General features: G+C 42.9%; 1 protein-coding gene and 1 non-coding gene across 6 annotated transcripts in view; one reads left to right on the forward strand and one right to left on the reverse strand.

Moving 5' to 3' along the window:
* Positions 1-24,890, forward strand: part of STX8 (syntaxin 8) — a 230,268-nt gene that overhangs the window by 6,642 nt on the left and 198,736 nt on the right. For all 5 annotated transcript variants that reach the window (XM_059668636.1, XM_059668635.1, XM_059668637.1 and 2 more), the window contains exons 2-4: positions 1,425-1,524; positions 6,632-6,726; positions 14,695-14,805. In XM_059668636.1, the coding sequence (XP_059524619.1) occupies positions 1,425-1,524; positions 6,632-6,726; positions 14,695-14,805 (306 nt within the window). The remainder of the gene's footprint in view (positions 1-1,424; positions 1,525-6,631; positions 6,727-14,694; positions 14,806-24,890) is intronic.
* LOC132219519 (U6 spliceosomal RNA) lies at positions 5,432-5,535 on the reverse strand. The gene has a single exon (XR_009449510.1). It is a non-coding gene; the product is annotated as a U6 spliceosomal RNA (small nuclear RNA).

The following is a 24,890-nucleotide window of genomic DNA, read 5'->3' on the forward strand; positions in this document are numbered from 1 at the left end:
TAGCTATGGTAAATAACGCTGCAATGAAAATAGGGGTGCTTATATTCTTTCTGACTGGTGTTTTGAGTGTCTTCAGATATATTCCCAAAAGTGGAATCACTGGTTCATAAGGCAGCTCCATTTTTAATTTTTTTTGAAGAAACTCCCTATTGTTTTCCACAGCACCTGCACCAATCTGCATTCCCACCAGCAGTCCATGAGGGTTCCCTTTCCTACACATCCTCACCAGCACTTACTACTTGTCTTGTGGATAGTAGCCAGTCTAACATAACAATGTGTGAGGTAGTTTCTCACTGTAGTTTTGATTTGCATTTCCCTTATACCAAGTGAAGTTGAACACCTTTTCATATATCTGTTGGCCATTTGTATGTCTTTTTGGGAAAAATGTCTGTTCGAGTCCTCTGCCCATTGGATTGTTTGTTTTTTGTTGTTGCGTTGTATGTACGAGTTTTTTTTAATGTATTTTAGATATTAGCCCCTTATTGGAGTATTGTTTGCAAATATCTTCTCCCATTCAGTTGGTTGTCTTTTTGTTTTGTTGGTTTCTTTAGCTATGCAGACATTTTTTAGTGTGATACAGTCCCATGCATTGATTTTTGCTTTTGATTTCCTTGCCTCTGGGGTCAAATTCACAAAATCCTCTCTGAGACTAAGGTTCATAAGTTCAGTGCCGATGTTTTCTTCCATGTATTTTCTTGTTCCAGGTCTTATATTTAGGTCTTTGGTCCATTTTGAGTTAATTTTTGTGCATGGTGTCAACTAGCAGTGTAGTTCTAGTCTTTTGCATGTGGCTTTCCGGTTTTCCCAGCACCATTTACTGAAGAGGCTCTTTTCTCCATTGTATGGTTTTGACTCCCTTGTCGAAAAGTAGCTGCCCACATATATGTGGGTTCATTTCTGGGCTCTCAATTCTGTTCCATTTTTCTGTGTCCTTTTTTTTGATTATTGTAGTATAATTTGAAGTCAGGAAATGTGATACCTCCACTAAGCTGTTCTTTTTGTAGACGACTAGAGACCCGATGCATGAAATTCGTGCAAGAGTAGGCCTTCTTTCCCCCGGCTGCGGGCACCAGCTTTCCTCTGGACCTGGGCTTCCCTCCAGCCGCCAGCAGGCACCTGGGACCCAGGCTTCCCTGGCATCCCGGCCTCGTCCGGAAGGTTGTCCAGTCTAATTAGCATATTACGCTTTTATTATTATAGATAGCGTGGAGGAGAAAAAGAGGAAATGTAGCAAAGTTGGGACCAGGACCCAATTTTCCTTTTGAGCCTCCCTCCTATTTTCTTACTGATGTGATGTCTTGAATCACCTGCTCTTTTTTGATATACATGAAAAAAAATTCATATATATAGTATATAAATATATAATACATAAATTTCTTTTAAAGTACCTTAAATGTTTTTCTCCTTTTATGACTTTGATACAGGTTCTCCACATATGATTCTACTTGTCAAATTGCACAAGAGATTGCTGAGAAAATTCAACAAAGAAACCAGTATGAAAGAAATGGTGAAAGTACAACCAAGGTATGACCAGGAGGGAATTACTGGTAGTACTGCAAATGATTTGTTTGAGCTTTGAGGTCTGAAAACCCCCCTATTTCTGAGGGTTTGTGTATGTGTATGTGTGCATGCATAATGGCCTACATGTTAGTTTGTTGCATTGACATTACAACCAAACAGTTACTTAGTCACTGACACTAAATGAAGCATGACATCTCTTTAATTTCTCCTGTTTTATCTTAAACATTTCTAACCATTTTAGTCTAGTTCTAGGGTTGGTACACTTTCCCCCCAGATGGTAACTCTTTTAGGTTTTGCAGGACCAGAGGCAATGTCCTCATTTCTTTGAGTGTTCATTCTTATCAAAAGAATAATAGTCTTTTTTTACATGTTACATTTAAAAATGTAAAAATTGATTCTCTTTTTCTTTGTCTTATGTTATCCTTTGTTTCTGTTTATATTCATTTTTAGGGTTTACTTTCCCCCTTCACCTTGTTGATTTAATTTTAAATATGTAAAACATTTACATTGTTAAAAAGTCAAAATTGTACACAAAAGTACACTCAAAAATTTTGTTCCCATCTCAGTCTTCCACCCTTTTTTCACCTACTTCCAATAGGTAAGTATTATCATTAATTTCTGATTTATTCTTCCTGTATTACTTTTTGCAGAAATAAGCATTTCTGTGTGTGCATATTTTTCTCTTCCTTTTAAATAAAATGCTCTTTTGTATCTTGCTCTTTTTATTTAATAATATATCGTAGAAATCTCTCTATTAATTCATTAGGGCTGTCTGATATTCTAGTGTGTATTCTGGTGGGCATTTAGGTGGTTTCCAGTCGGTTGCTGTTATGAATAATGTTGCAATAAATAGCTTTATGCTTTTTTTTTCTTTGTATTTTCAGAAGTGTCTTTTAAGGGTGATTCTTAGAACCAAGTTATATGCGATTTTTTAAAAATAATTTTTTACATTGATTTTTTTTCCCCCCAGAGAGAATGGAAGGAAGGGGGAGAGAGAGAGAATAACAGTTTATCAGCTTTTTAAAATGCATTTGAAATTAAGGAGAGGGTAAGGAAGATTGGAGGAATCAAGGCAGGAATTGGATTATAGGATAGTTAACGAGATTATTTGCTCTCTTGAGGATAATACCCACTTCCAGGGGTATTCTGGTATATTTTTAAAAAGATATGTTTTTATTAATTTTTAGGGAGAGAGAGAGAGGAAGAGAGAGGGATAGAGAGATAGGAACATCAGTGAGAGAGGAACATTGATCAGCTGCCTCTTGCACACCTCCTACTGGGGATCGAGCCCACAACCCGGGCATGTGCCCTGATCAGGAATTGAACTGGTGACCTCTTGGTTCCTAGGTCATGCTCAACCACTGAGCCACACCAGTCGGGCTTACTTATGGTATTTTAAAGGTGTGTTAACTTAGGTGCACAAGAATAATGGGCAGAGCTGGCTTAAAACCTTTTACTAAAGAAATTACAGGTCTCAGGCGTGACTATCACCATGACCTGCCCAGTTAGGAATTTATGATCAGATCACCCTGTGAGATTACTTTGCATAGAACACCCTTTTTTTCATCCACAATTCCCCCTTTTGGTCATAAATCAGTCCCAAGGATTCGCTGGTGATCAGCCTTTTGGTTGAGAATAGTACAGTCTCACAGATCTAGGAAGTTTCAGTATCGACATCATCTTGTTGACCACTGGGGATGGGGCAATGCCCTTACCATGGGATCTGAGTGGAGGCCCAATTTCTCCCCCAAAAGGAAGGGCAGGTAAATGGAAGGCAGTCAGGTCTTATGGCCTTCTCTGCAAAAAAACCACTCTGGATCAGTTCTGTCCTGTGAATTATCATGATCCAGGCTTTGCCGTCTGTCTCATTCTCTGTATTTGGCATCTTGTATAACATTTACATAAGCAATAAAAGAGTATTAACAGTTATCTCATACATGTTCAATAATCATAAACAAATTATATAGAAAAAAAGATTAAGTATAACTATTATTATGAGTAGTATTATTAGCAGACAGGTGAAGACAAACAATTGGTTTCTGAGTTCGATGTCAATATGTAGGCCCTGTTGATGTGTTTGGATAGCCATCTACCTCTGTCTACCTATTAAGCTTTTCTTCTGTTTTTATTTTTTTAAACACATAAATCTTTATAATATTTGCATTTTATTTTGGTGTGTTGTAGGGATCTGATTTTCCCCCATTTGATAAATTATTAATTACCTTCCCCCTGAACATCTAAACTAATAAAAGGGTAATATGCTAATTAGACTGGACGTCTTCCAGACATCCTTCCAAACAAAGCCACCATGGCGGGGGCTGAGGCAGAGGCAGTTAGGGGTGATCAGGCAGGCAGGCAGAGTGGTTAGGGGCAATCAGGCAGGCAGGCAGGTGAGCAGTTAGGAGCCAGCAGTCCCGGATTGTGAGAGGGATGTCCGACTGCCGGTTTAGGCCCGATCCCACCTAAACCTGTAGTCGGACATCCCCCAAGGGGGTCCCAGATTGGAGAGGGTGCAGGCTGGGCTGAGGGACCCCCCTGCCTCCCTGTGCACGAATTTTGTGCACCGGGCCTCTAGTATGAAATATTCTGTATTTCATTCACTGCACTTTCACACAACTGCACTATTTCTGGACCTTCTGATCTGTTTCATTAATGAAATTTTAGCAGCTGCCAACATCATACTCTTGTAGTTTTTAATAAAGATTTACAATCTGATTGTTTAATGCCCCTTTATTATACTTATTCATGAATTTTCTTCATTTATCCTTTTTTCAGAGTGACCTTTCACAGCTTCATGAAAAAGAATTTTGTGCTGTGCCTTTACCATAATTACCACTTCCTGTCCTATAAAAGAACTCCAAATGGGATTTTGAATAGATTAAATTGGAGAGCATTTACATTTTTACAATATTGAGTCTTTCCTTTTACTCATTACTTCAGTAGTATTTCCTGCAGTTACTATAGGCCAGGTACTGTGCTAGATAATTTTTAGATTGTGTTGATACTGTTAATAATGATTTAAAATAATAATTTAAAAAATGTCCCTAGCTATTACTGAATTTAGGAATGTCCTTGTTTATTTTATTTTATTTTTGGTCAGCATAGTGAATTTTTTCCTGTTTCTAGTAATCTTTCAGTTGTTTCTCTTAACTTTTCCAAATAGACTATTAATAATCTGAATAATAATAATTTCATTTCCTTTCTAGCCCTGATGTATTTCTTTAATTTGTCTTATTGTATTGGCTAGAACTTCTAGACCAAAGTTAAATAATATTGCAGTTAAGGCAATAGTGCTTCATTCATAGTTTTCTTTCTTTGTTTTGTTTTTAAATAATTTCTCCCATACTGTATTAATCATATATTTATTCTGTTTTTAATCATTAACACTATTTGCTTTATTATTAGATTTTCTAATAACAAACTATTCTTAAATTACTAGTGTAAATTCTACTTGGTGATGGTCTATTGTAATTTTTAATGTAATTCTGAATTTGCTAATATTTTTAAAAGACTTTTACATTTATAACCCTTAATGGAGATTGCCATGTGGTTTTCTTTTTCCATTATCTCTGTTAGTGCTTGTTACCAGAGTGTGTAAGCTTAAACTATGAATTAGCCATTCCTTCTTTTTCTATTCTTTGTAAAGTTTCTGTTAAATTATGGTAATAGAAGTTTTTTTCCTGATTATAAAAGTAATCATTTTCCCACTACTTACATAACCACCCTTGTCATTTTGATGTATTTAGTTCCTGGATTGTTTTTTCCATGTGTGGGTGACATTGTGTTTTATGACTTGATTTTTTTTCCTTTTACTAAATTATGATGGATGGCTTTCTGTGTCAACAAATTTTTATTTCAGTCATACTTTTTAATGACTACATACTCTTTCATCTCTTGAATACTTTTCTTTTTTAATATGGAATGCTTCACGAATTTGCATGTCATCCTTGTGCAGGGGCCATGCTAATCTCTGTATCGTTCCAATTTTAGTATATGTGCTGCCGAAGCGAGCACTATCTCTTGAGTACTTTTGATCTCTAACTTTGTAGACTCTTCATAGGCCTGGTGTGTGTGTGTGTGTGTGTGTGTGTGTGTGTGTGTGTGTGTGTGTTTTGCTTTTTTGTTTGTTTATTTAGCTCTTTTCTTCTTGAATGAGGAGAAATTTCTTCTCTTTGGAGTTTCCCCATAAACATTGTGGGTGGTTTTCCTGTGGTTCCCAGAGGTATGAGAGTAGTTAAGGTTAGACTTTTCTTGGCTGTCGATTCTTTTGAGGGTTGCTTGATGTGGGCAGCCTTTGGCCAGTTTCTGGTGTTCTGCTGTTAATCTGAGGAGGGAGCCCCTGCTTCCGCTGTAGGTTATAATTGCCATTTTTAACATGATAGCAAGTGAAACCTGTGATAGCCTTTTTAAACATCTCTGATTTCACCCATGGCTGACTATGTTTAATTTACGTGGGCAACTTTATTTTTCACATTTCTAAGCTCCTAAGAAGCCCTCTCCACCCCTCCTCCATCCTTTAAGGTAGCACTGTTAGTCACAAACAAAAATTTCCTCTGGGTTTATAGAATGATTGGAAAAAATTCACACAATCCTGGGAAGAGAGCAGTGCATGGTTAACATTCCCCGTGTGTGGAAAGAACACACAGCTACAGAACTTTTAAATGAGTTATCCTAGCAAGTGCACCAGTGCGTTTAGAGGAGACTGGCCGGGATGGCAGCGGGACTTGACGTCGTGTCGTTGGAAGCCGGGTTGAGTGGATGGTGGAGTTCCCACTGGGGAGAACGAAGCCTGGAGGACACCGTCTCCTGCGTGGCTCCACAGGGACCGACAGGATCAGAGGGCTGATTCTCGGGCAGAAGTCAGTAGGTTGTGAGGGAAAGTGACAGTTTCCAGTCGATGCCAGTGTTAGCCATGACTGGCTCACCGCCTGGGCAGGTTGTAGTGACCGTTGAGATTCCGTCGACCCTGAGGTTGCATTGGGAGGATGCTAAGGGTCTCTCCCAGCCCTCCCTTGATTGAATCAGCACACGAAGCAGCGTTTACATGATACTGTTAGAGGACCCTCTCCGTTTGGACCGGCATACTTAGGATGTGTTCTTTTCTTTGCAGCTTACCGTGACAATCAGAGCTTTGTTGCAGAATCTGAAGGAAAAGATCGCCCTTTTGAAGGACTTATTGCTAAGAGCTGTGTCAACACATCAGATGTATCCATGTAAACATCTCCACCTCTCTTCTAGAGTGGGAGGCAAAACAGCCTTGTTTTAAGAAAGGAAGGAATCTGGGCCACCCAGATTTTTCCACAGCTTAAGGAAGACCTGGTTTCCAAAATGTTGACTTCTATTTTAAGTGTCTGTTTCATGTTTTACAGTGAATATGCTAGCGAAGCAAGACATACTGGAGGAATTAACTTATTTGGGTGTAGTCCTGTAGCGCAGGAAGCTGATGCTTTCTGTCAGTGCGGTGTTTGCATAGAGCCTTGTGCTACTCACTACTTGTCTAGACTGCCTTGAAGGCCAATACCAGTAGAAACCATACTTTTTCCCCTTTTTTATAGATTATTGGGATGGAACTTGTTTGCCTTATTATTTTTCATACTGTACGACACTGCCTCTGGTTTGGGAATTTTGGGGGGGGAGCAGTTGCTTGAAGCAAGTTGAGTCATCTCAACTTCCACCAACACTGTCAAGTATTAAAAATATTTTTTTTAGAAATTCATAATCTGGTCTATTTAGCAAAATACATGTGACCTGTTAACTAAATGAATCCTTTAAACCTGAGTTTATATTGGTTTGGAAATTGACCTCAAACTAGTCCTCTCTTCATTTTTTTGAATTGTCAGTAGTTCATATCCAAAACCGAAATTGTAGTATCTCAGGAAATAGTTGTTACTGCACACTTTCAAATGGGGGAAAATGTAGGAATATAGTTTTTTAGCTAAAACTATAGAAAATGTTTTAAAAAATATTTTTCTCCAAGTGTAACCCCCTTTATGTCATCAGGGAGGTTCGTTTAGATTAGTTGCATGATTTTTCATATATTCAGTTATTAACCCACTAAGGTTTCAGAATAAAAGTTTAATTTCAGTAAGCAAGTGGGACCTTATTTTTAACTAGATTGGAATATTCTGATACACTTAGTTTTTAACTTTACCTTCCATTAGGTAAAGTATCTTGTATGATTTTTTACTTACTGCACAGTTAATCTATTATATACAGAGTTTTTATTATCAAAATCAACAAGTCTTAATATATAGTGCTCAAGTAGTTTTAGATTGGTAGGGCTATTTTCTCCACTTTAGTACTAAGTACTAGGAAGTCTGCACATGAGGTCAAGGTGTGAAATTTCATTTTGTGTTACCTAAAGCAGATATATTTGAAAGGCAACTAAATATTATTACACAAGACAATATTAACAACTATGTATTTGCTAACTTCCATTAAGGTAACTGATTATTATTCACCTAATAATATTTATGTGCAAAGCATGTAAGGCACATAAGATTCAAATTAAAAACTCATACTTTTCTCTGTTGTAATAATTTCTGGTAGTTGTTAATTATAGAGAGTCGTAAGCATGCCACACTAAAAATTGACTTTGTTCTTCTACATGCTTGCAGTCTGACCATCTGTTGAAATCTCTTAGACTTTGGTTTTGTGGTGATCTCAGAATTGCTGAATTAAGCACTAAGCATTTAAAAATACCAAACAGAATTATTAAACAACATTATGAAAATATTTAAAGACCTTAATGTGGATAATTTAGATTTTCCTAGGAGAACTACAAAACTCAACTGGAATATAACAGCTTTCTTTAAATCTTATATATATTTTTCAAACAATTGGGTCTGTATCTGCTGGAATAAAACCAATACTATGGATGAAATTTATATAATCCACCCCATGGGGACCATCCACACCTCTGTCTTTTTAAAAAAAGTATGTTTTTATTGATTGCAGAGAGAAAGGGAGGAGAGAGAGAAACATCAGTGATGAGAGAGAATCATTGATCGGCTGCCTCCTGCATGCCCCCTACTGGGGATTGAGCCCCCAACCCGGGCATGTGCCCTTGTCTGGAATTGAACCCGGGACCCTTCTGTCTGCATGCCGATGCTCTATTCACTGAGCTGAACCACCGAGGGTGCAAACCTCTGTATTTTCTGGGGGACTTTTGATAGAAAGGAAAGAAGGGGGCAGTTTCTGTTACGAAGGCCTCTTTTTAATTCTCTCTCCCCCCCACAGCTCTTCCCTGATCTTCCTCTTCCCAGGTGTTTTAAGCAATTCTATGGCAGTTATCCTCCAGATTTTAGGTCTATCAGATAGCAGCTCATTAGTCAAAATAAGCTCATATTGTTAGTTTGTTTAGGTGGCTCCTTCCTTTCGTTACAAAAAGGGTATTGACTGCAATACCCTAAGTCACTGATGGAGTTGGAGAGAGAACCCGGCCTTTAGCAGAGGTTTTCGCACTGAGGAGAGGCACCTTTGAAATCTTAAGTGATGTGCCCTGGACCCTGCAGCTGCGAAATGGAAGAGCTAAGATGCAGACGCGGGGCTGTCTGGCCCCAAAGCCAATTGTTTAAAAGCTGAATTCCAATTGAGTACAAATTACACAGTCAACTGTCACTTGGCACGTCTTCAACTAGAATTCCCAGTTCGCTGGCGTGCTGCTGCCGTGCCAGGACAAATCCTTATGGTGCAGGTGCTCCAGACCCTTCATCATCACGGAGATTAAACGGCTCCCTGTGGCTTATTAGATCCACTTTATGATGTTGTAGTTCTTAGAAAAATTTTTGTCCATAAATCGCCAATGGAGTGACTTTTTAATCCTGTTTTCAGGGCATAATTAATGATGGGTGACTGTTTAAATGTGCATATTCGAATGCCACATTTCCTTACTGTGTCGGGTAGTTGAGAGTTTATGGTACTTTACTGAGTAAATTTATGCCCTTCTGCATTCGTGACTCTTTCCAAAGAACACTAGGAGTTGCCAGAAAGGTAAGTCCTATGAAAATGCCTTCCAAACAATTAAATTCATGGAGTTCAGGCATAAGATGTTATTGCTCTTTCCCGAAAAAGTATTTTTCTTCTGGCAAGAATAAATGTGAAATTAAAATGGAGGTTCTGTGCTTTTGAATCGGTTAGTTTGCAATTCATAAACCAAAGTCCTGCAGCCAGAGAGTTTAAATTGCTGAAAGACATTAGCTTCTATTCACAGAGCTCCTTTGAGATGGAATTCTAATGGCCTCACCAGTTGAGAGAGGTGTGTGCTACGGGAGCTGCATGTGAAATTTCAGGTGGCACTCGAATTTCTTTGCGTGGCGCTTGGGTTTTCAAAGGCGGCATGTAAAGTGAATTTTAAAATCTCTTCACAAAGGGATTCAGTATCAAAAGACGTTTTGGTGTCCTGGGAGACATTTTGTACAATAATTTTTACAAATCTATGAATGTCTTTTCTCCACTTTGTATTATTTTTTTTGGGAAAAGGGTAGGTAGAGAGGTGGATGGAAGGATAGATGCAGCAAGCACCTTCTAACACACCCCATAACGTATGTGCGGAGAGGCCAACTGGCTAGTTCAGAGACAGACCTGCGTGGCTCCAGTGGAAGCGCCGTGGTTCTCAGACCCTGCACCTGCCCGTGACCACTTTCACTGTGCCTACTGATGTGAGAAAAATAAGGACCAGATCGCGTTTGTGTCAGCAGAAACCTTTTTGTGTATAGTCTGTTGCACGGTTCTTTCTAGTTTTTAGTGTTAAAATCTTTTCATCATGACAGGAAGAGCAGTTTTGTCTGTTGTGGTTTTTCTCAGTGTCCATATGCGGCAAAATGGATAGTTGGTAACTTCATGTCAGTCTCCCTCCTTCCCACCTTTGTCTGCAAGTGTTTCTGCTCCATGAAATGCAAGTCCAGGCACCGCTGGAGAAGGAGGAGCAACACTGGCTTTGCACCAGACAGAACTGAGATGGAAGACCAGCCCCGCCACTCCCGCCAGGCCCAGGAACAGTAGCCCTTCTTGACCTGTTTCGTTCTGTAGCGTGGGAATAATCAGACCTTGCGAGGCTCTTGTGAACGTTGAAGGAAATATATTTAAAGCACCTCACAGGACTAGAGCCCCATGTGGTGGGTGTAGAATAAAAGATAGTTAACGGCACTTTCTGTGTAACCTTGGACAGGTTACTTAATCTCTTTGTGCCTCGTTTTTCTCATCTGTGAAAGAAAAAGGGATAACAAAAGTAGACCTGGTTTATAGGGTTGTTGTGAGGATTAAATTATATGGATAGAAGGTGCTTTGCATATAATAAGCCCTCCTTGAGAATTAGCTGCTACTCATTATTTTACTCTTTTTTGAAAAATATTTTTGTATTGATTTCAGAGAGGAAGGGAGAGGGAGAGAGAGGTAGAAACATCAACGATGAGAGAATCATTGATCGGCTGCCTCCTGCACACCCCACACTGTGGATTAAGCCCACAAGAGAGTTGTACTGCTCTTGAAATTGATGTTCTCTAAGTAAATTAGTCTATTTTTAACTACTTCAAACCTGTAACTAGTGTCTGCTAAATTTTAAAACGTGTCTTTATCATTTTTATGATTAAGAGTACTCTCTCCCCACACACTTCTTTTTGTTAGTTTTTACCAGTGACTGTTCTTTTCCTCATCCCCATCCTATCGCCCATCGTTCTCCATAGTTAACAGTGTTGATGGTTGGTACCTGTCATCCAGGCTTTCCTAGGCATGAACAAATGTCTGTATAGATGAAAATACAAAAATCTGTTGACTATAAAGGTGTAATATTATACATATGGTTTTGAAACTATTTTATTAATTAGCACATGGCAGAGTCAAACGATAGAAACAGTATTCAGTGAACAATAAGTCTCTCTCACACCCTGAACTCCCAGCTCCCCCTCCTTAGCTGTTTGCATATCCTCCCAGGAATTTTCTGCTTACATACAAACATATATACGGCTCTCTGATTTTTTTTTTAACATAGTGGGAACGTACTCTTTACTGTTTAGCTCTTTGCTGCTGCTGCTTTTTTTATTTCTATTTTTTGGTTTTAATGCTGCATCTTGTAGATGATTCCATATCAAATAATTCACAGGCGCACTTAGTGAGTGCTCAGAAATGTTAATTATCATTATCATCGGTACATAAGGAGCTACCCCGGATTTCTGGGGGCTGCAAAGCATTTCGTTACGTAGATGCACTAGTTCCTTATTAATGAGCTTTGGGATGTTTCCAGAATCTGCTATAATAAGTAATGCTGCAGTGACCATCTTTCTGAGTCTGTATAGACTTGTGAATATATCTGCAGGAGAATTCCTTTTGAAATAACGTGCCATTTACATTGTGTTAGGCATTTGGAAGGCAGTGTGGCAGTTGGTTGAATCTGTTTACATTCCTGCCGAGCATGTCTGAGAGTCCGGATTCCTGCCTGCTTTCTAGAGCTGCCTCACCACGGTTCCCTGCAGATCGCTGCAATGGCTCTATTATTTAAATTCGCATTTCTCTTACTAATGCAGAATGAAGTGCTTTTCCTTTGATTAGAGTTATTAGTGTTTTTTCTTGTGCTCTGTTATGTCTTTTGCCTTTCTAAATTTGCCACTATTAATTTGTAACTTGTACTTTTTGGGGGCAGATATTTAAAATTTTTATGTAGCCAGATTTATCTTTTCCCTCATGCCTCTAGAAAGATTTTCAATCCAGAAAGATTTTAACTACTCCAAGATTATTAAAAAGCTCTCCTATGTTTTCTTCTAAGGATACTCCTGTCATTTTACTTTTTATGTTTAAATCCTTGAGCCAGTTAAATCTGTGTTTAATTGTAACATTGGATTATAGTTGAGCTTATGTTTGCTTGGGTGTTGGATGCTGAAAACCACAGGTTGCCAGAGTAGGTTGAGCATAGTATTGTGATATAATGAATAGTTTTCACAATTTAAAATTCCTGTTTTGTCCTATGTAATTCATGTTATAGCTTCTGTCATTTCTGTTTTTCCTTTCTGAGGAACTTCCTTTATTTTATTATTATTTTTTTTAATATATTTTATTGATTTTTTACAGAGAGGAAGGGAGAGGGATAGAGAGCCAGAAACATCCATGAGTTGCCTCCTGCACACCCCCCACCAGGGATGAGCCCGCAACCAAAGCACATGCCCTTGACCGGAATCGAACCTGGGACCCTTGAGTCCGCAGGCCGAAGCTCTGTCCACTGAACCAAACCGGTTCTGGCGAGGAACTTCCTTTAGATCAGTGGTTCTCAACCTTCTGGCCCTTTAAATACAGTTCCTCATGTTGTGACCCAACCATAAAATTATTTTTGTTGCTACTTCATAACTGCAATGTTGCTACTGTTATGAATCGTAATGTAAATAGCTTATATGCAGGATGGTCTTAGGCGACCCCTGTGAAAGGGTCGTTCGACCGCCAAAGGGGTCGCGACCCACAGGTTGAGAACCGCTGGATAGAAGAAAAGCCTTTTGCTTTATTGACTATTTACCACTAATTTGAAGCACATCACTATTTATTCTTGATGTTGCTAATATTTGGCCCTTTATTAATACAGAAGAAGTATTTAACCCACTGCATCTTAGTTAGAGCTGCTACTTCATGGTCTCTATGATGAGTATTTAGTGACTACAGTCAAGAAGGAAATGGAAAAGCGGTGGTAGTAATTTTACTCGGAAAAGCATGGCATTCTGGAATGTTGAGAGAATTCATTTACTATTATTTTTTATAAGTAAGGCCACTAACACTGCTTAGCTACATTGGTTTGGGAGATTTATGACTTTTCTAATTGCTATCTGTTTTTGGGGAAAAATTTTACAGGTTTATTTACTGTTTTACTAGCTAGCCAGCTCTTTGTATTCAAAATTAGCAACACAAGCGGTAGATTCACTGGGCCACAGTTTTTTCCTTATTCACTAGGCAGTGGTGATGCTACTACTTGATTCTGCCAATTCCTTAGAATTTTGGGGGCCTGAATGCAGTGGTGCTGTCGCTCTTTTAAAAAGAAAAGAATCTGTAAGTCCAACGCAGCTGTCTCACTAGCGTCTACTAGAGCAGGTCGTGGTGGCCAGGGCTTTGAGCCACCCGTGTTTCAGCTCTAGGAAGACGAAGGGCATTTAATAGAAAAGTAAAAGCCAGATAAAACCCAGCATGTTGAGCTGGCTTACCTTTGTGCTTGCTTTTTGTGTATTTTGCCATATTTGTTCTTTCAGAGGTGTTCCTTAGCTTTCTCCACTTGTTCTCTTTATGGCAGAAGTTTTCTCCAAAAGTTCCTTTATTTTGTTTTTTAAAAAACACATGGGTGCGCTCACGCGTGTGCACATACAGACACACACACACACAGATACAGACACACACATACACAGCCTAGAGGAGCTCGTGTAGTTTGCGTCAAGAAAGCTAGTACATAAAACTTTGGATTTAATCCTGATTTATTTTTTCAGCCATAACTTATGAATTGTGCTGGAAAAGGGGTTAGAGTTTACCTGTCATTACATAGAAACACATTAAAAAAGGTGAGATAACTGGTTCAAAATCATAGATAGTGTTCAAAATAGGACTTCTAGGTTTCCTAGTCCAGCATGCTTATTAGTAGATCAACAGATTGAAATATGATTATCTCCTTATACTTTTCTTTAAAGATCATGCAGTGTATTTAAATAATAAACTGATGGTAACAACTTTTAGAGCAAACCTGTTGCATAAAGTGGCACTTTGGTGTTAACATGGAAAGAAGAAGGCAATATTGGAACCTTTTTTTCCTCTTTTTCTTTTTTAACAGAGTATTTAGCATATCGATGTCAAGGAAAACACCCTTGACCATTGACTGCTGTAACTGAGAACCTAAGGAATCCCTGAGTCAGACTGCTGGGCAGGAATGATCGTTTCACTGTTGGTCACTGGGAGGAAAACACTGTTCGCCTACTGCATTCCTCAGTGAGGAACTGTGTGATGGGTCCATTCCAGTGTTTGTACGTCCCCTGTGACGGTCAGTCAAGGTTCTTTACTTGAACGACCGTGAAATTGAAGGTCAGAGCAGGAGAAGAAGGGTGGTTCAAATCTCTATGGACAGGATGGACTAGAGTCTGAGCAGTCAGCTCAGTTAATAACGTGATAGGTAGAATGCGGTCATTCACGGCCTGTTGAACCTTAACGAGATGTCTGCAGAACACAGCTTGAAGGGGACCGAAGACAGAACCTACTGGATGATCTTGTAACTCGAGAGAGACTACTTCTGGCATCTTTTAAGAACGAGGGTGCGGAGCCCGATCTCATCAGGTATGGTGTTTCCGTTTACAGGGTGATGTGGTGGGGGAAGGTTTATTTGGAGAACAGCTGTATTCTGAATGGCTTCATTCCTTTAACTAGTAAAATATATTCTGTTCATTTATAGTGTTTTCCTATCCTATCTGTTCGATTCCATTTTCATTAATTTTCCAGGTTTTGCGCACCAGGTGTGTTCAGCTGGCTCCCATCTCAGAGGAAGGGTATTTAGGTAGAACGCAGGCAGGCAGCACATTTCTTTTGCATACCTAGTTGAGCTTTCCACTGTTAGCTGCCTTTAAACTCCTGAAGTCACGTATCTGGGGAAATGTTTTTATTTTCAATTGGCACCTTGAAAAAACTGTCCTTGTAAGATGCAGTCTGTGGTTCATGGAATAGAACAGGTGGATTCCTCTCATGGTGGGGTGTCACTCGGGGTGGTGGTGGGGCCTGTGTCCCACTTGGGGGAAGCTGAATGTTGCTTTGTGGGCGCCAGATCTGTGGTGCCATTTCTCTCTACACGTCAGGGCAGCTCCTGTGTTGTGCATCTGCCCTCTGGTGGTCACAGTGCATCATAGCGACTGGTCGGATGGTTGGACACTTAGCATATTAGCCTTTTATATGTATACTAGAGGCCCGGTGCACAAAAATTTGTGCACTCAGGGGGGAGGGAGGGGGTCCCTCAGCCCGGCCTGTGCCCTCTCGCAGTCTGGGACCCCTTGGGAGATAACGCCCTGCTGGCTTAGGCCTGCTCCTAGGTGTCAGAGGGCAGGCCCAATCCCTAGGTGCAGCGCCTGGTCGGGCACAGAGCAGGGCCGATTGGGGAGTTGGGGCGCCGCCCCCTGTCATGCACAGAGCAGGGCGGATTGGGAGGTTGTGATGCCACCCTCAGTCACCCTCAGGGTAGGGCCGATTGGGGGGTTGGGGCACCACCCCCTGTCACACTCAAGGCAGGGTCGATGGGGAGGTTGCGGTGCCACCCCCTGTCACACAGAGAGCGTGGCCAATCAGGGGGTTGGGGCGCTGCCCCCTGTCATGCACAGAGCAGGGCCGATCAGGGGGTTGGCAAGCTCCCCCCTGTCATGCACAGAGCATGGTCAATCAGGGGGTTGGGGAGCTCCCCCCTGTCACGCACAGAGCAGGGCCCATCAGGGGGTTGGGGAGCTCCCCCCTGTCACTCACAGAGTAGGGCCGATAGGGGAGTTGGCACACCGCCCCCTGTCACACACACAGCAGGGCGGATCAGGGGGTTGGGGCGCCTCCCTCTATCACCCACAGAGCAGGGCCGATCAGGGGTTGGGGTGCCTCCACTGTCACACTCAGGGCAGGGCCGATGGGGAGGTTATGGCTCTACCCCATCACACACAGAGCAGGGCCCGTGGGGGCGGGGGGTTGGGGCGCCGCACCCTGTCACACACAGAGCTGCAGGGTGATCAGGGGGTTGGGGAGCTCCCCCCTATCAGGCACAGAGCAGGGCCGATCAGGGGGTTGGGGCGCCTTCCCCTGTCACGAACAGAGCAGGGCCCGTGGGGGCGGGGGGTTGGGGCGCCGCACCCTGTCACACACAGAGCTGCAGGGTGATCAGGGGGTTGGGGAGCTCCCCCCTATCAGGCACAGAGCAGGGCCGATCAGGGGGTTGGGGCGCCTTCCCCTGTCACGAACAGAGCAGGGCAGATAGGGAGGTTGTGGCCCCGCCCCCTGTCACACACAGAGCCTCAGGGTGATCAGGGGGTTTGGGCGCTGCCCCCTGTCACGCTGATCCCAGTGCTGGGAGGCCTCACGGCTCCACTGATCCCAGTGCTGGGAGGCATATTACCCTTTTACTATATAGAATAGAGGCCTGGTGCATGGGTGGGGGCTGGCTGGTTTGTCCTGAAGGGTGTCCTGGGTCAGAGTGGGGTTCCCCACTGGGGTGCCTGGCCAGCCTGGATGAGGGGATGATGGCTGTTTGCAGCTGGTCACACACCCTTCAGGGTGGGGGTCCCCACTGGGGTGCCTGGCCAGTCTGGGTGAGGGGCTGAGGGCTGTTTTCAGGCTGGGACTGAAGCTCCCAACTGCTACTTTTTTTCTTTTTCTTTTTTTTATTCTGGGCCAGCTTTAGCTCTGAGGCTTGGCTCCAGTTCTGAGGCCTCAGCTGCTGAAAACAGGTATCTGGTTTGTTTAGGTTCTATAATTGAAACTCTGTATCAACTCCAGCTCTGAGATCCCAGCCAGCTGAAAGCTGGTTTCTGGGGTTTTGTTTAGCTTCTATATTTGTTACAATGTTTCTTAAACTGCAAGCTCAGAGGCTGGCAAGGCAGGCGGGGAACGTTGGTTTCCTCCACTGAAGCAAGCAAACCTCATGTTCAGTTTAAGCTGCCTGGCTGCTGGCCGCCATCTTGGCTGGCAGTTAATTTGCATATCGCCCTGATTAGCCAATGGGAAGGGTAGCGGTCGTACGCCAATTACCATGTTTCTCTTTTATTAGATAGGACTAGTAGCCCTGTGCACGAATCTGTGCGTGAGTAGCTCACTGCCGCTTTACTCAGCTGGCCACCTGCCCACTGCTGCTGGTAGCTCTCTGCTGCTGGTAGCTCTCTGCCCCACCCTCCTGTAGCCCTCCCCACTCCTAGCCTGCTGCCCCACCCTCCTGTAGCTCTCTCTGCTTATAGCTCACTGCCCTGCCCTCCTGTAGCTCTCCACCACTTGTAGATTGGTTGTGACATTACGGCATAATGGATAATTAGCGTATTCCTCTCTTATTATAAATTAGAGGCTCGGTGCATGAATTTGTGCATGGGTGGGGTCTGGCAGGCCCGCCCTGATCGGGGCCGACCAGGCCAGCGGCGGGGGAGGGGATGTGGGAGGTTGGCCAGCTGGCCCTGCCCCCTGGTCAAATTCCCTGTCGAACTCCAGTAGAGGGGACAATTTGCATATTAGCCTTTTATTATATAGGATATCTATCTATCTATCTATCTATCTATCTATCTATCTATTTATCTATATATTGATTTCAGAGAGGAAGGAAGAGGGAGATAGAAACATCAATGATGAGAAAGAATCATTGATTGGCTGCTTCCTGCATGCCCCCCGCTGGGGATCGAGCCCGCAACCCGGGCATGTGCCCTGACTAGGAATCGAACTGTGACCTCCTGGTTCATAGGTTGACATTCAACCACTGAGCCACACCATCTGAGGCTCTTAAGTCCTTTCTGTGGAGCGTGTTAGAAATGCAGAGTCTCAAACCTCACCCCAGCTCTACTGAGCCTGCAGTTTAACAAGACCCTCAGGTGGTTTGAACGCACTGTCGATTTTGAGAGATACTGCTTTATGTTATTCTTAATTGTGACATTTTGCATTAGAATCACTCAAGAGGCAGATAAGAAATAAAAAAGAAGAAAGAGAGAGCAAGAGAAAAGAAAAGAAATACAAGTGTCTGGATCATATACTTTCAGAGTGTGAGTTAGTTTGGTGAGCGGCCTGGGTGGCAGGCATGCTGGGTATCTCGGGTGATCCTAACAGGGCAGGTTAGAGCCCTGCTTTGTGTCATGGGTACCAGTAATGAGAGCTAATGGCTTATGTCGCTTGATTTCTGTGTGCCAGGCACCATGCTAAGTTCTTTTAAGAACCTTCCTCAGGAGATCTTCGGAACATCCCCATTTCACAGAAGAGAAGTGAGGCTCAGAGGAGTCAGATAACTTGCACAGACTCTAAGACGAATCAGTCTCAGCGTTTGGGTTTCCTCTACTAGTAGATCTGTGTGTCTTCAGATGGGCACTCCACCACTGTGCATGAAAAGCTGGACCAAGACTTGGAAGGACCCAGCTCTGTTGCTTACTAGTTACCCAGTCATCTGGGCTTCAGAATCATTGACCTTGAAACGGGTATCCGTGTTCTGCCTCTTTTCCGTTGTTGTGTGGACCAGATGAGGTGATTGTTGTGTGAAGGACTCTGTAAGCTCTAAAACCTTTACAGACGTTAAGATGTTATTCTTGGAGCATTATGCACCGTTAGGGTAGGAGGGGGTGGAGGGGTTCATGCTGCCTCCTTTGTTTCCAGGAGACCTGTCCTTGTTGCACCCCCTGAGTGCTGGAGTCCTGGCCTCCATGGCCAGTCTTGTTCCATGCTCTGCCCCTGGTCCTCTGCCCTCCCATTCTCTCCTTGCGAATCTTGTTCTGTTCCCTTTCCTCAGTGCCCAGCTTGCTGCTTGTTGTCCTATTAAACAGTTGTACATTCATTCTCACAGTGGAATCCATGGCTGGCACTGGCTTGTCTTCTGGAGTAGTTTAGTGAAAACCTCCTTGAGCCTAAAGGAAATTAACTGATGGGAGGGTTTTAGGGGATATGGCAGATTGGTGGCAGAGGTGTTTGGGATGGAGGCCTGTTGAGAAATCTGAAGTCCAGCCACTAGGCCTGCCCCCTGCCCCTCCTGGTTTAAGGCTAGTGCACATGGTGGGCCTAAAGGTCTTACTTGGTGGGCAGCTGGGGCGGCATGGGGCTGGAGGAGAATCTGTGAAGCAACGATAACCAACGTCTCGACGGGTGGAGTAATGTAGGAAACCAGCCAGGCTCTTTTACATGCTCCGAGATGAAACTGAGGATGGCACCATTGTAGACTTACTAGAGCAGCGGTCCCCAGCCTTTCGGACCTCACGGACCACCAGTTGGCAACAGCTATACTAGAGTCAAGCAGTGCGAGGACAGATGAGAGAATGAATAAATGTTCAAGTTAAAGTATGTGGCTACAAGTAGATTAATTTGAGGTCAGAGTTTCTGACCTTTGACTTTATTCACCTGCCTATGTGAGAGTATGATTTTTGCCTTTATTTTTTTTAAACCCCTAGCCCCACATTTAAGCCTTCTCTTCCATCCCCAATTTCTTATACCCCGATCATTCTTCCTCTTGGACCTGGCCTTCTGAGGGTTGCATTCAGTTGTGGACATGACCGTTCCGGCTCACCGTTCAACCTTGCCCTTTGCCTCCTGATTGTCAGGCTGCCTAATCATTTCTGATTCCCGTTGTCAGGGCCCTTTCAGCTCTGTCTTTGGGGAAGCCTCATTCTCTTCTCTGCCGGTTGGTGTGTGTTATTTCCAGTGACTTACAAAGATTTCCTCAGTCCTCCTCACGGTCAGTTTCTATTTCTGGCTCCTCCAGGGTTTTTGTTTGCTTCTCTGATCTCTGGATTTCTCCCACATTTTTGTTTGATTTTGTAATTCTTGATATCCACGTGGGCTGCCTTGTCACTGGGCAGGAGGGTGGTGGCGGCATATGTCTTTCCTTTAGGGCCTGACCTACAGAGACGCACAGCCAGAAAGCCTTGCAGCACTTTAAAATGTTGTAGATGTGCTGTCTGTGGCATGTTTGTCATTAATGCTAGATTATCACCGCAGCACATTCACTGTTGGAGAAATGGGGGGTTCATCTTCCAATCAGTATTTCAAAGCCCTGTGATAACTGGCAGCAGTCCCCCGGATCAGTCTGCCTGTCCAGGACGCACTGGGAACCTGTTGATCTCTGTCCTCCTAGAGCCCCGACTTCTTTCTCTTTTTCCTGTTTCCTTTGTGTACTTTCTCCTCTCCCACTCCCACCCAAATCCTTTGCCTCCTCTCTGTCTTCCCCATCCCTTGTTCCCAGGAGTCCTTCTGCATCCCCCCTACTCGCTCTTTTCTCTTCCTCCTCAGAGGTGGCCTTGTTAAGGAGCGAAGAGTATTGTGAAACTTCAGCTCGGATTAACATTTCCTTTAGCTAGACATTCACGTGGCAATCACATAATTGAATGTGTAGCTGTCATGTGATGGGATGTTAGCTTTACCTACGGATTACTGGCCATTATTCGGAAGCAGAGAGCCTGATGTGAGACGGTGGTCTAAACAATTAATGGTTGACTAATTTAGGGCATTTGGAAACTTGTTAAAGAAATCTCTGCGTGACAGTGTCTCTTAGAAGATCAGCCATGACTTCTGAAGCAATGACACAGCTTCTCATTGAAAAGCCCACTGCCCCTTATATTTGAGAGTGTTGTTGAGTCTCACAATTACTTAAATCTTTGTCTGTAAAAGGAAAAATATCATCACATACTCCACTGCCTGTGACCATCTCAAGATCAGGTGATTAACTGGGCTGTAGTGGGTGGCTAATTGGCTAACCTTTAATCTTCGCACCACCAACTGTATGAAGGATTATAGGAAACAGGAAGTTATTTAAAGGTTAATATGGTAGTTATTTGTCAGGAATGGTATATTAACAAGTAGACTAATTGCTAAAATTAAAAGAGTAGAAGATGATAATGAAATGTAAACATTTAAATTTCACTTCAGATATTTGAGCTGCTAAAAAAAGTATCATACTTCCAGTATATATTTCATATCACAGTCAAGGAAAAATTAACATTAAGTATTACATCAAAAGTACTGTCCCTCCCCCATTTTAAACCATGTAATGTTTTATTGTAACTTTAAGTTTGGTTTATAAGAAGCATGATCTGTATCTGATAGTACTGAGGTTTTCTAAAGAATCATTGATTTATACTTTGTGTTGCTTAAAGTTATTAATACATGACCAGCCTACTCCTCTAGAAGTAGGTAATTGCTAAGAAATATTCCCCTGCATCATTAGCCTGCTCATGTGAGACCATGGATAAGCGGTAATAATTTATCTTACGTCCCAGAAATACACTAGTTTCCTAGGTTTTCTGATGTGTAAAGGATGTGCTGAAATCAGAAAGGCTTTGCTTTTCTCTCTGTTTCATTGAGTATACGAATAGTTGAACCAAGGTTATATTAAGTACTAGAGGCCTGGTGCACGAATTTGTGCACCAGTGGGGTCCCTTGGCCTGGCCTGTGGGGATCGGGCAAAACTGGCAGTCGACATCCCCCGAGGGATGTAATAGTGTGCGAAGCAGCAGGCAGCAGGGAAGGAGCCTGAGCCTGGGCTGGGTGCCATGCCGCTCCCGCTCATCCCAGCCCCGCTGTGCTTGCTGCCGCCGCTCGGTAGGCTCGCTGCCACTCCGCTGCTGTTTCCGCGCGCCTGTCCTAGGGTGATACCGATATGCCCATGACCAAGAAGTGGCCCTGGGCTGTGACCAGTCAGTCCTGATGCTGGTCTCGATCCCGGTCCCAGTCCGGATGGGGGAGGGGCGCGCAGGGGAAGTGTCCTCGGGAGAGAATCCCACCGCCGCAGCTGTGCTCGCCAGCCATGAGCCCGGCATCTGGTGCCCGTTGGTCAGCTGAGCGGCGCTCCCACTGTGGGAGCACACTGACCACCAGGGGGAAGCTCCTGCATTAAGTGTCTGCCCCCTGGTGGTCAGTGTGCATCATAGCTACCAGTCGAATAGTCGATCGGTCGCTTAGGCTTATATTTTTTAAAAAATAAATACCTAATAGAGGGTATACCTTGTTTAGAGATGGGAAGACTCAATACTGTAAAGATGTCAGTCATCTCAAAATCGAGCTGTAGGTTTGAAATTGAGGTCTGGCCGGCGTGGCTCAGTGGTTGAGCATCAACCTATGAACCAGGAGGTTGCGGTTTGATTCCCAGTCAGGGCACATGCCTGAGTTGCAGGCTTGATTCCCAGTATGGAGCATGCAGGTGGCAGCCAATCAATGATTCTCTCTCATCATTGATGTTACTATCCCTGTTTCTCTCCCTTCCTTTCTGAAATCAATAAAAATATATTTAAAACAAAAGCAAACAAACAACAACAACAAAAAACCAAATTGATCTGTAGTGTCACCAGCCAGTTTTTTAATTTGTTTCTGTTTGTTACCTAAGCTGATTCTGAGATTTTTTTTTAAAATAGATTTTATTGATTTTTTACAGAGAGGAAGGGAGAGAGATAGTTAGAAACGTCGATGAGAGAGAAACATTGATCAGCTGCCTCCTGCACATCTCCTACTGAGGATGTGCCCGCAACCCAGGTACATGCCCTTGACCGGAATCGAACCTGGGACCTTTCAGTCCGCAGGCTGACGCTCTATCCACTGAGCCAAACCGGTTTTGGCTGATTCTGAGATTTAAATGGCAATTCGATGAGCCAAGGAAAGCCAAGGCAATTTTGAAGAACAAAAGGCTTAAGGACTCACATTATGTTATCCACTCTTACCTCAAAGCTGCAGTGTGGTGTTGGCAGGGGGATAGGCAGTTACACCAATGGGACAAAATAGAGTCCAGAAATAGTCCCACACATGTATTGTCACTTGATTTATGACTAAGATGACCCTGCAGTGCTGTGGAGGAAAAAATGACCTCTTCAGGAAATAGTGCCAGGTCAACTGGATAGCCATATGAAAAAATGAATCTCAGACTCTGCTGTCACCCTCCGTAAAAGTCAACTCCAAAAGGATTAGAGATCTAAATGTGAAAGGTAAAACTAGAAAGCTTTTAGAAATCTTTGCCTATGGCCTCGAGATAGGCAAAGATTTATTAAACAGAACAGAAAAAGGACTAAATATGAAGGAAACATGATAAGTTGGATTTCATTAAAATAAGAAATTCTTTTTATTTAAAGATATCACAAAGAGAGTGAAAAGACAAGCCACAAAACAGGAATCTATATTTGCAGCACATTTATCTGACTTAGGAGTTGTACTGGCATATATAAAGAACCCCTGTAATGAAGAAGAAAAGCAGGCAGAAGACAGATAGGCAAAACAACGAAGTTGGACTTGACCAAAGAAAATACCCAGTGACTGATGAACATATGAAAAGGTGTTCAACTTCACTAGTCTTCAGGAAATTGCAAACTAAAACCATGATGTCATATTACTACACCTACCAGAATTAACAGACAATTCACGTGTTGCTAGGATGTGCAGTGACCAAAGTTCTAATATACTCTCAGTTGTACAGCCACTTGGGAAAATTCGTTGATTGTATCTCCTAAAATGGAAGTGTACATAGGGCATGTGCAGAACTGTGTTTACAGTAGCATTATTCTTTTTTTTCTTTCATTTTATTGATTTTTTACGGAGAGGAAGGGAGAGGGACAGAGAGTGAGAAACATCGATGAGAGAGAAACATCGATCAGCTGCCTCCTGCACACCTCCTACTGGGGATGTGCCTGCAGCCAAGGTACATGCCCTTGACTGGAATCGATCCTGGGACCCTTCAGTCCGCAGGCCGATGTTCTATCCACTGAGTCAAACCGGTCAGGGCACCAGTAGCATTATTCTTAATAGTCCTGCCTGGAAACAGTCCAAAGAACATCTACACTCTACATCATGGCATATCTATACAATGATACTACACAGCAAATGGGAAGTCACAGTCTACAACTACACACCACACGATGGATGAATCTCACAAACAGAATGTTGAGTGAAGTGAGACTGACAGAAGAGTACATACTGTATGATTCCATTCCTGTGAAGGCTAATTTATTTATGGTGTTAATATCACGAAAGTGTCTCTCTCTGGGGATGAGGGACTAGAAGGGGGCACGAGGGACCCTGGAGTTCTGCTAGTGCTCTGTTTATGCCTTGGGTGGGGATTAGCTGGGGTGCTCACTTTGTGAATTATCTTTGAGCTATACACACGGTGGTTTTTCTGTTTGTGTTCTACTTGAATTTAAAAATCTGTATGTAAGCACATATATATAAACACAAACATCCTATCTAATAAAAGAGAAACATGGTAATTGGCGTACGACCGATACCCTTTTCATTGGCTAATCAGCGAGATATGCAAATTAACTGTCAGCCAAGATGGCGGTGGGCAGCCAGGCAGCTTGAAACTAACATGAGGCTTGGTTGCCTCAGTGACGGAGGAAACCAACGTTCCCCGCCTCTGAGCTGGCAGTTTAAGAAACTCTGTAACAAATACGCCCAACTTCAGCCAGCAGATTTGCAACATTGTAAGCAAAGGCCAGAAACCTACTTTCAGCCTAGGCCTAAGAGCTGGAGCCAAGCCTCAAGCTAAAGCTGGCACAGAATTAAAAAAAAAAAAAAAAAAAAGGAAAAAAGGAGCGTTTGGGAGTTCAGTCACCCCCAGCCTGAAAACAGCCCTCAGCCCCTCACCCAGACTGGCCAGGCACCCCAGTGGGGACCCCCACCCTGATCCAGGACACCCTTCAGGGCAAACCAGCCGGCCCCACCCATGCACCAGGCCTCTACCCTATATAGTA

This window comes from Myotis daubentonii, chromosome 16, assembly GCF_963259705.1.
Source record: "Myotis daubentonii chromosome 16, mMyoDau2.1, whole genome shotgun sequence".
Classification (NCBI taxonomy): domain Eukaryota; kingdom Metazoa; phylum Chordata; class Mammalia; order Chiroptera; family Vespertilionidae; genus Myotis; species Myotis daubentonii.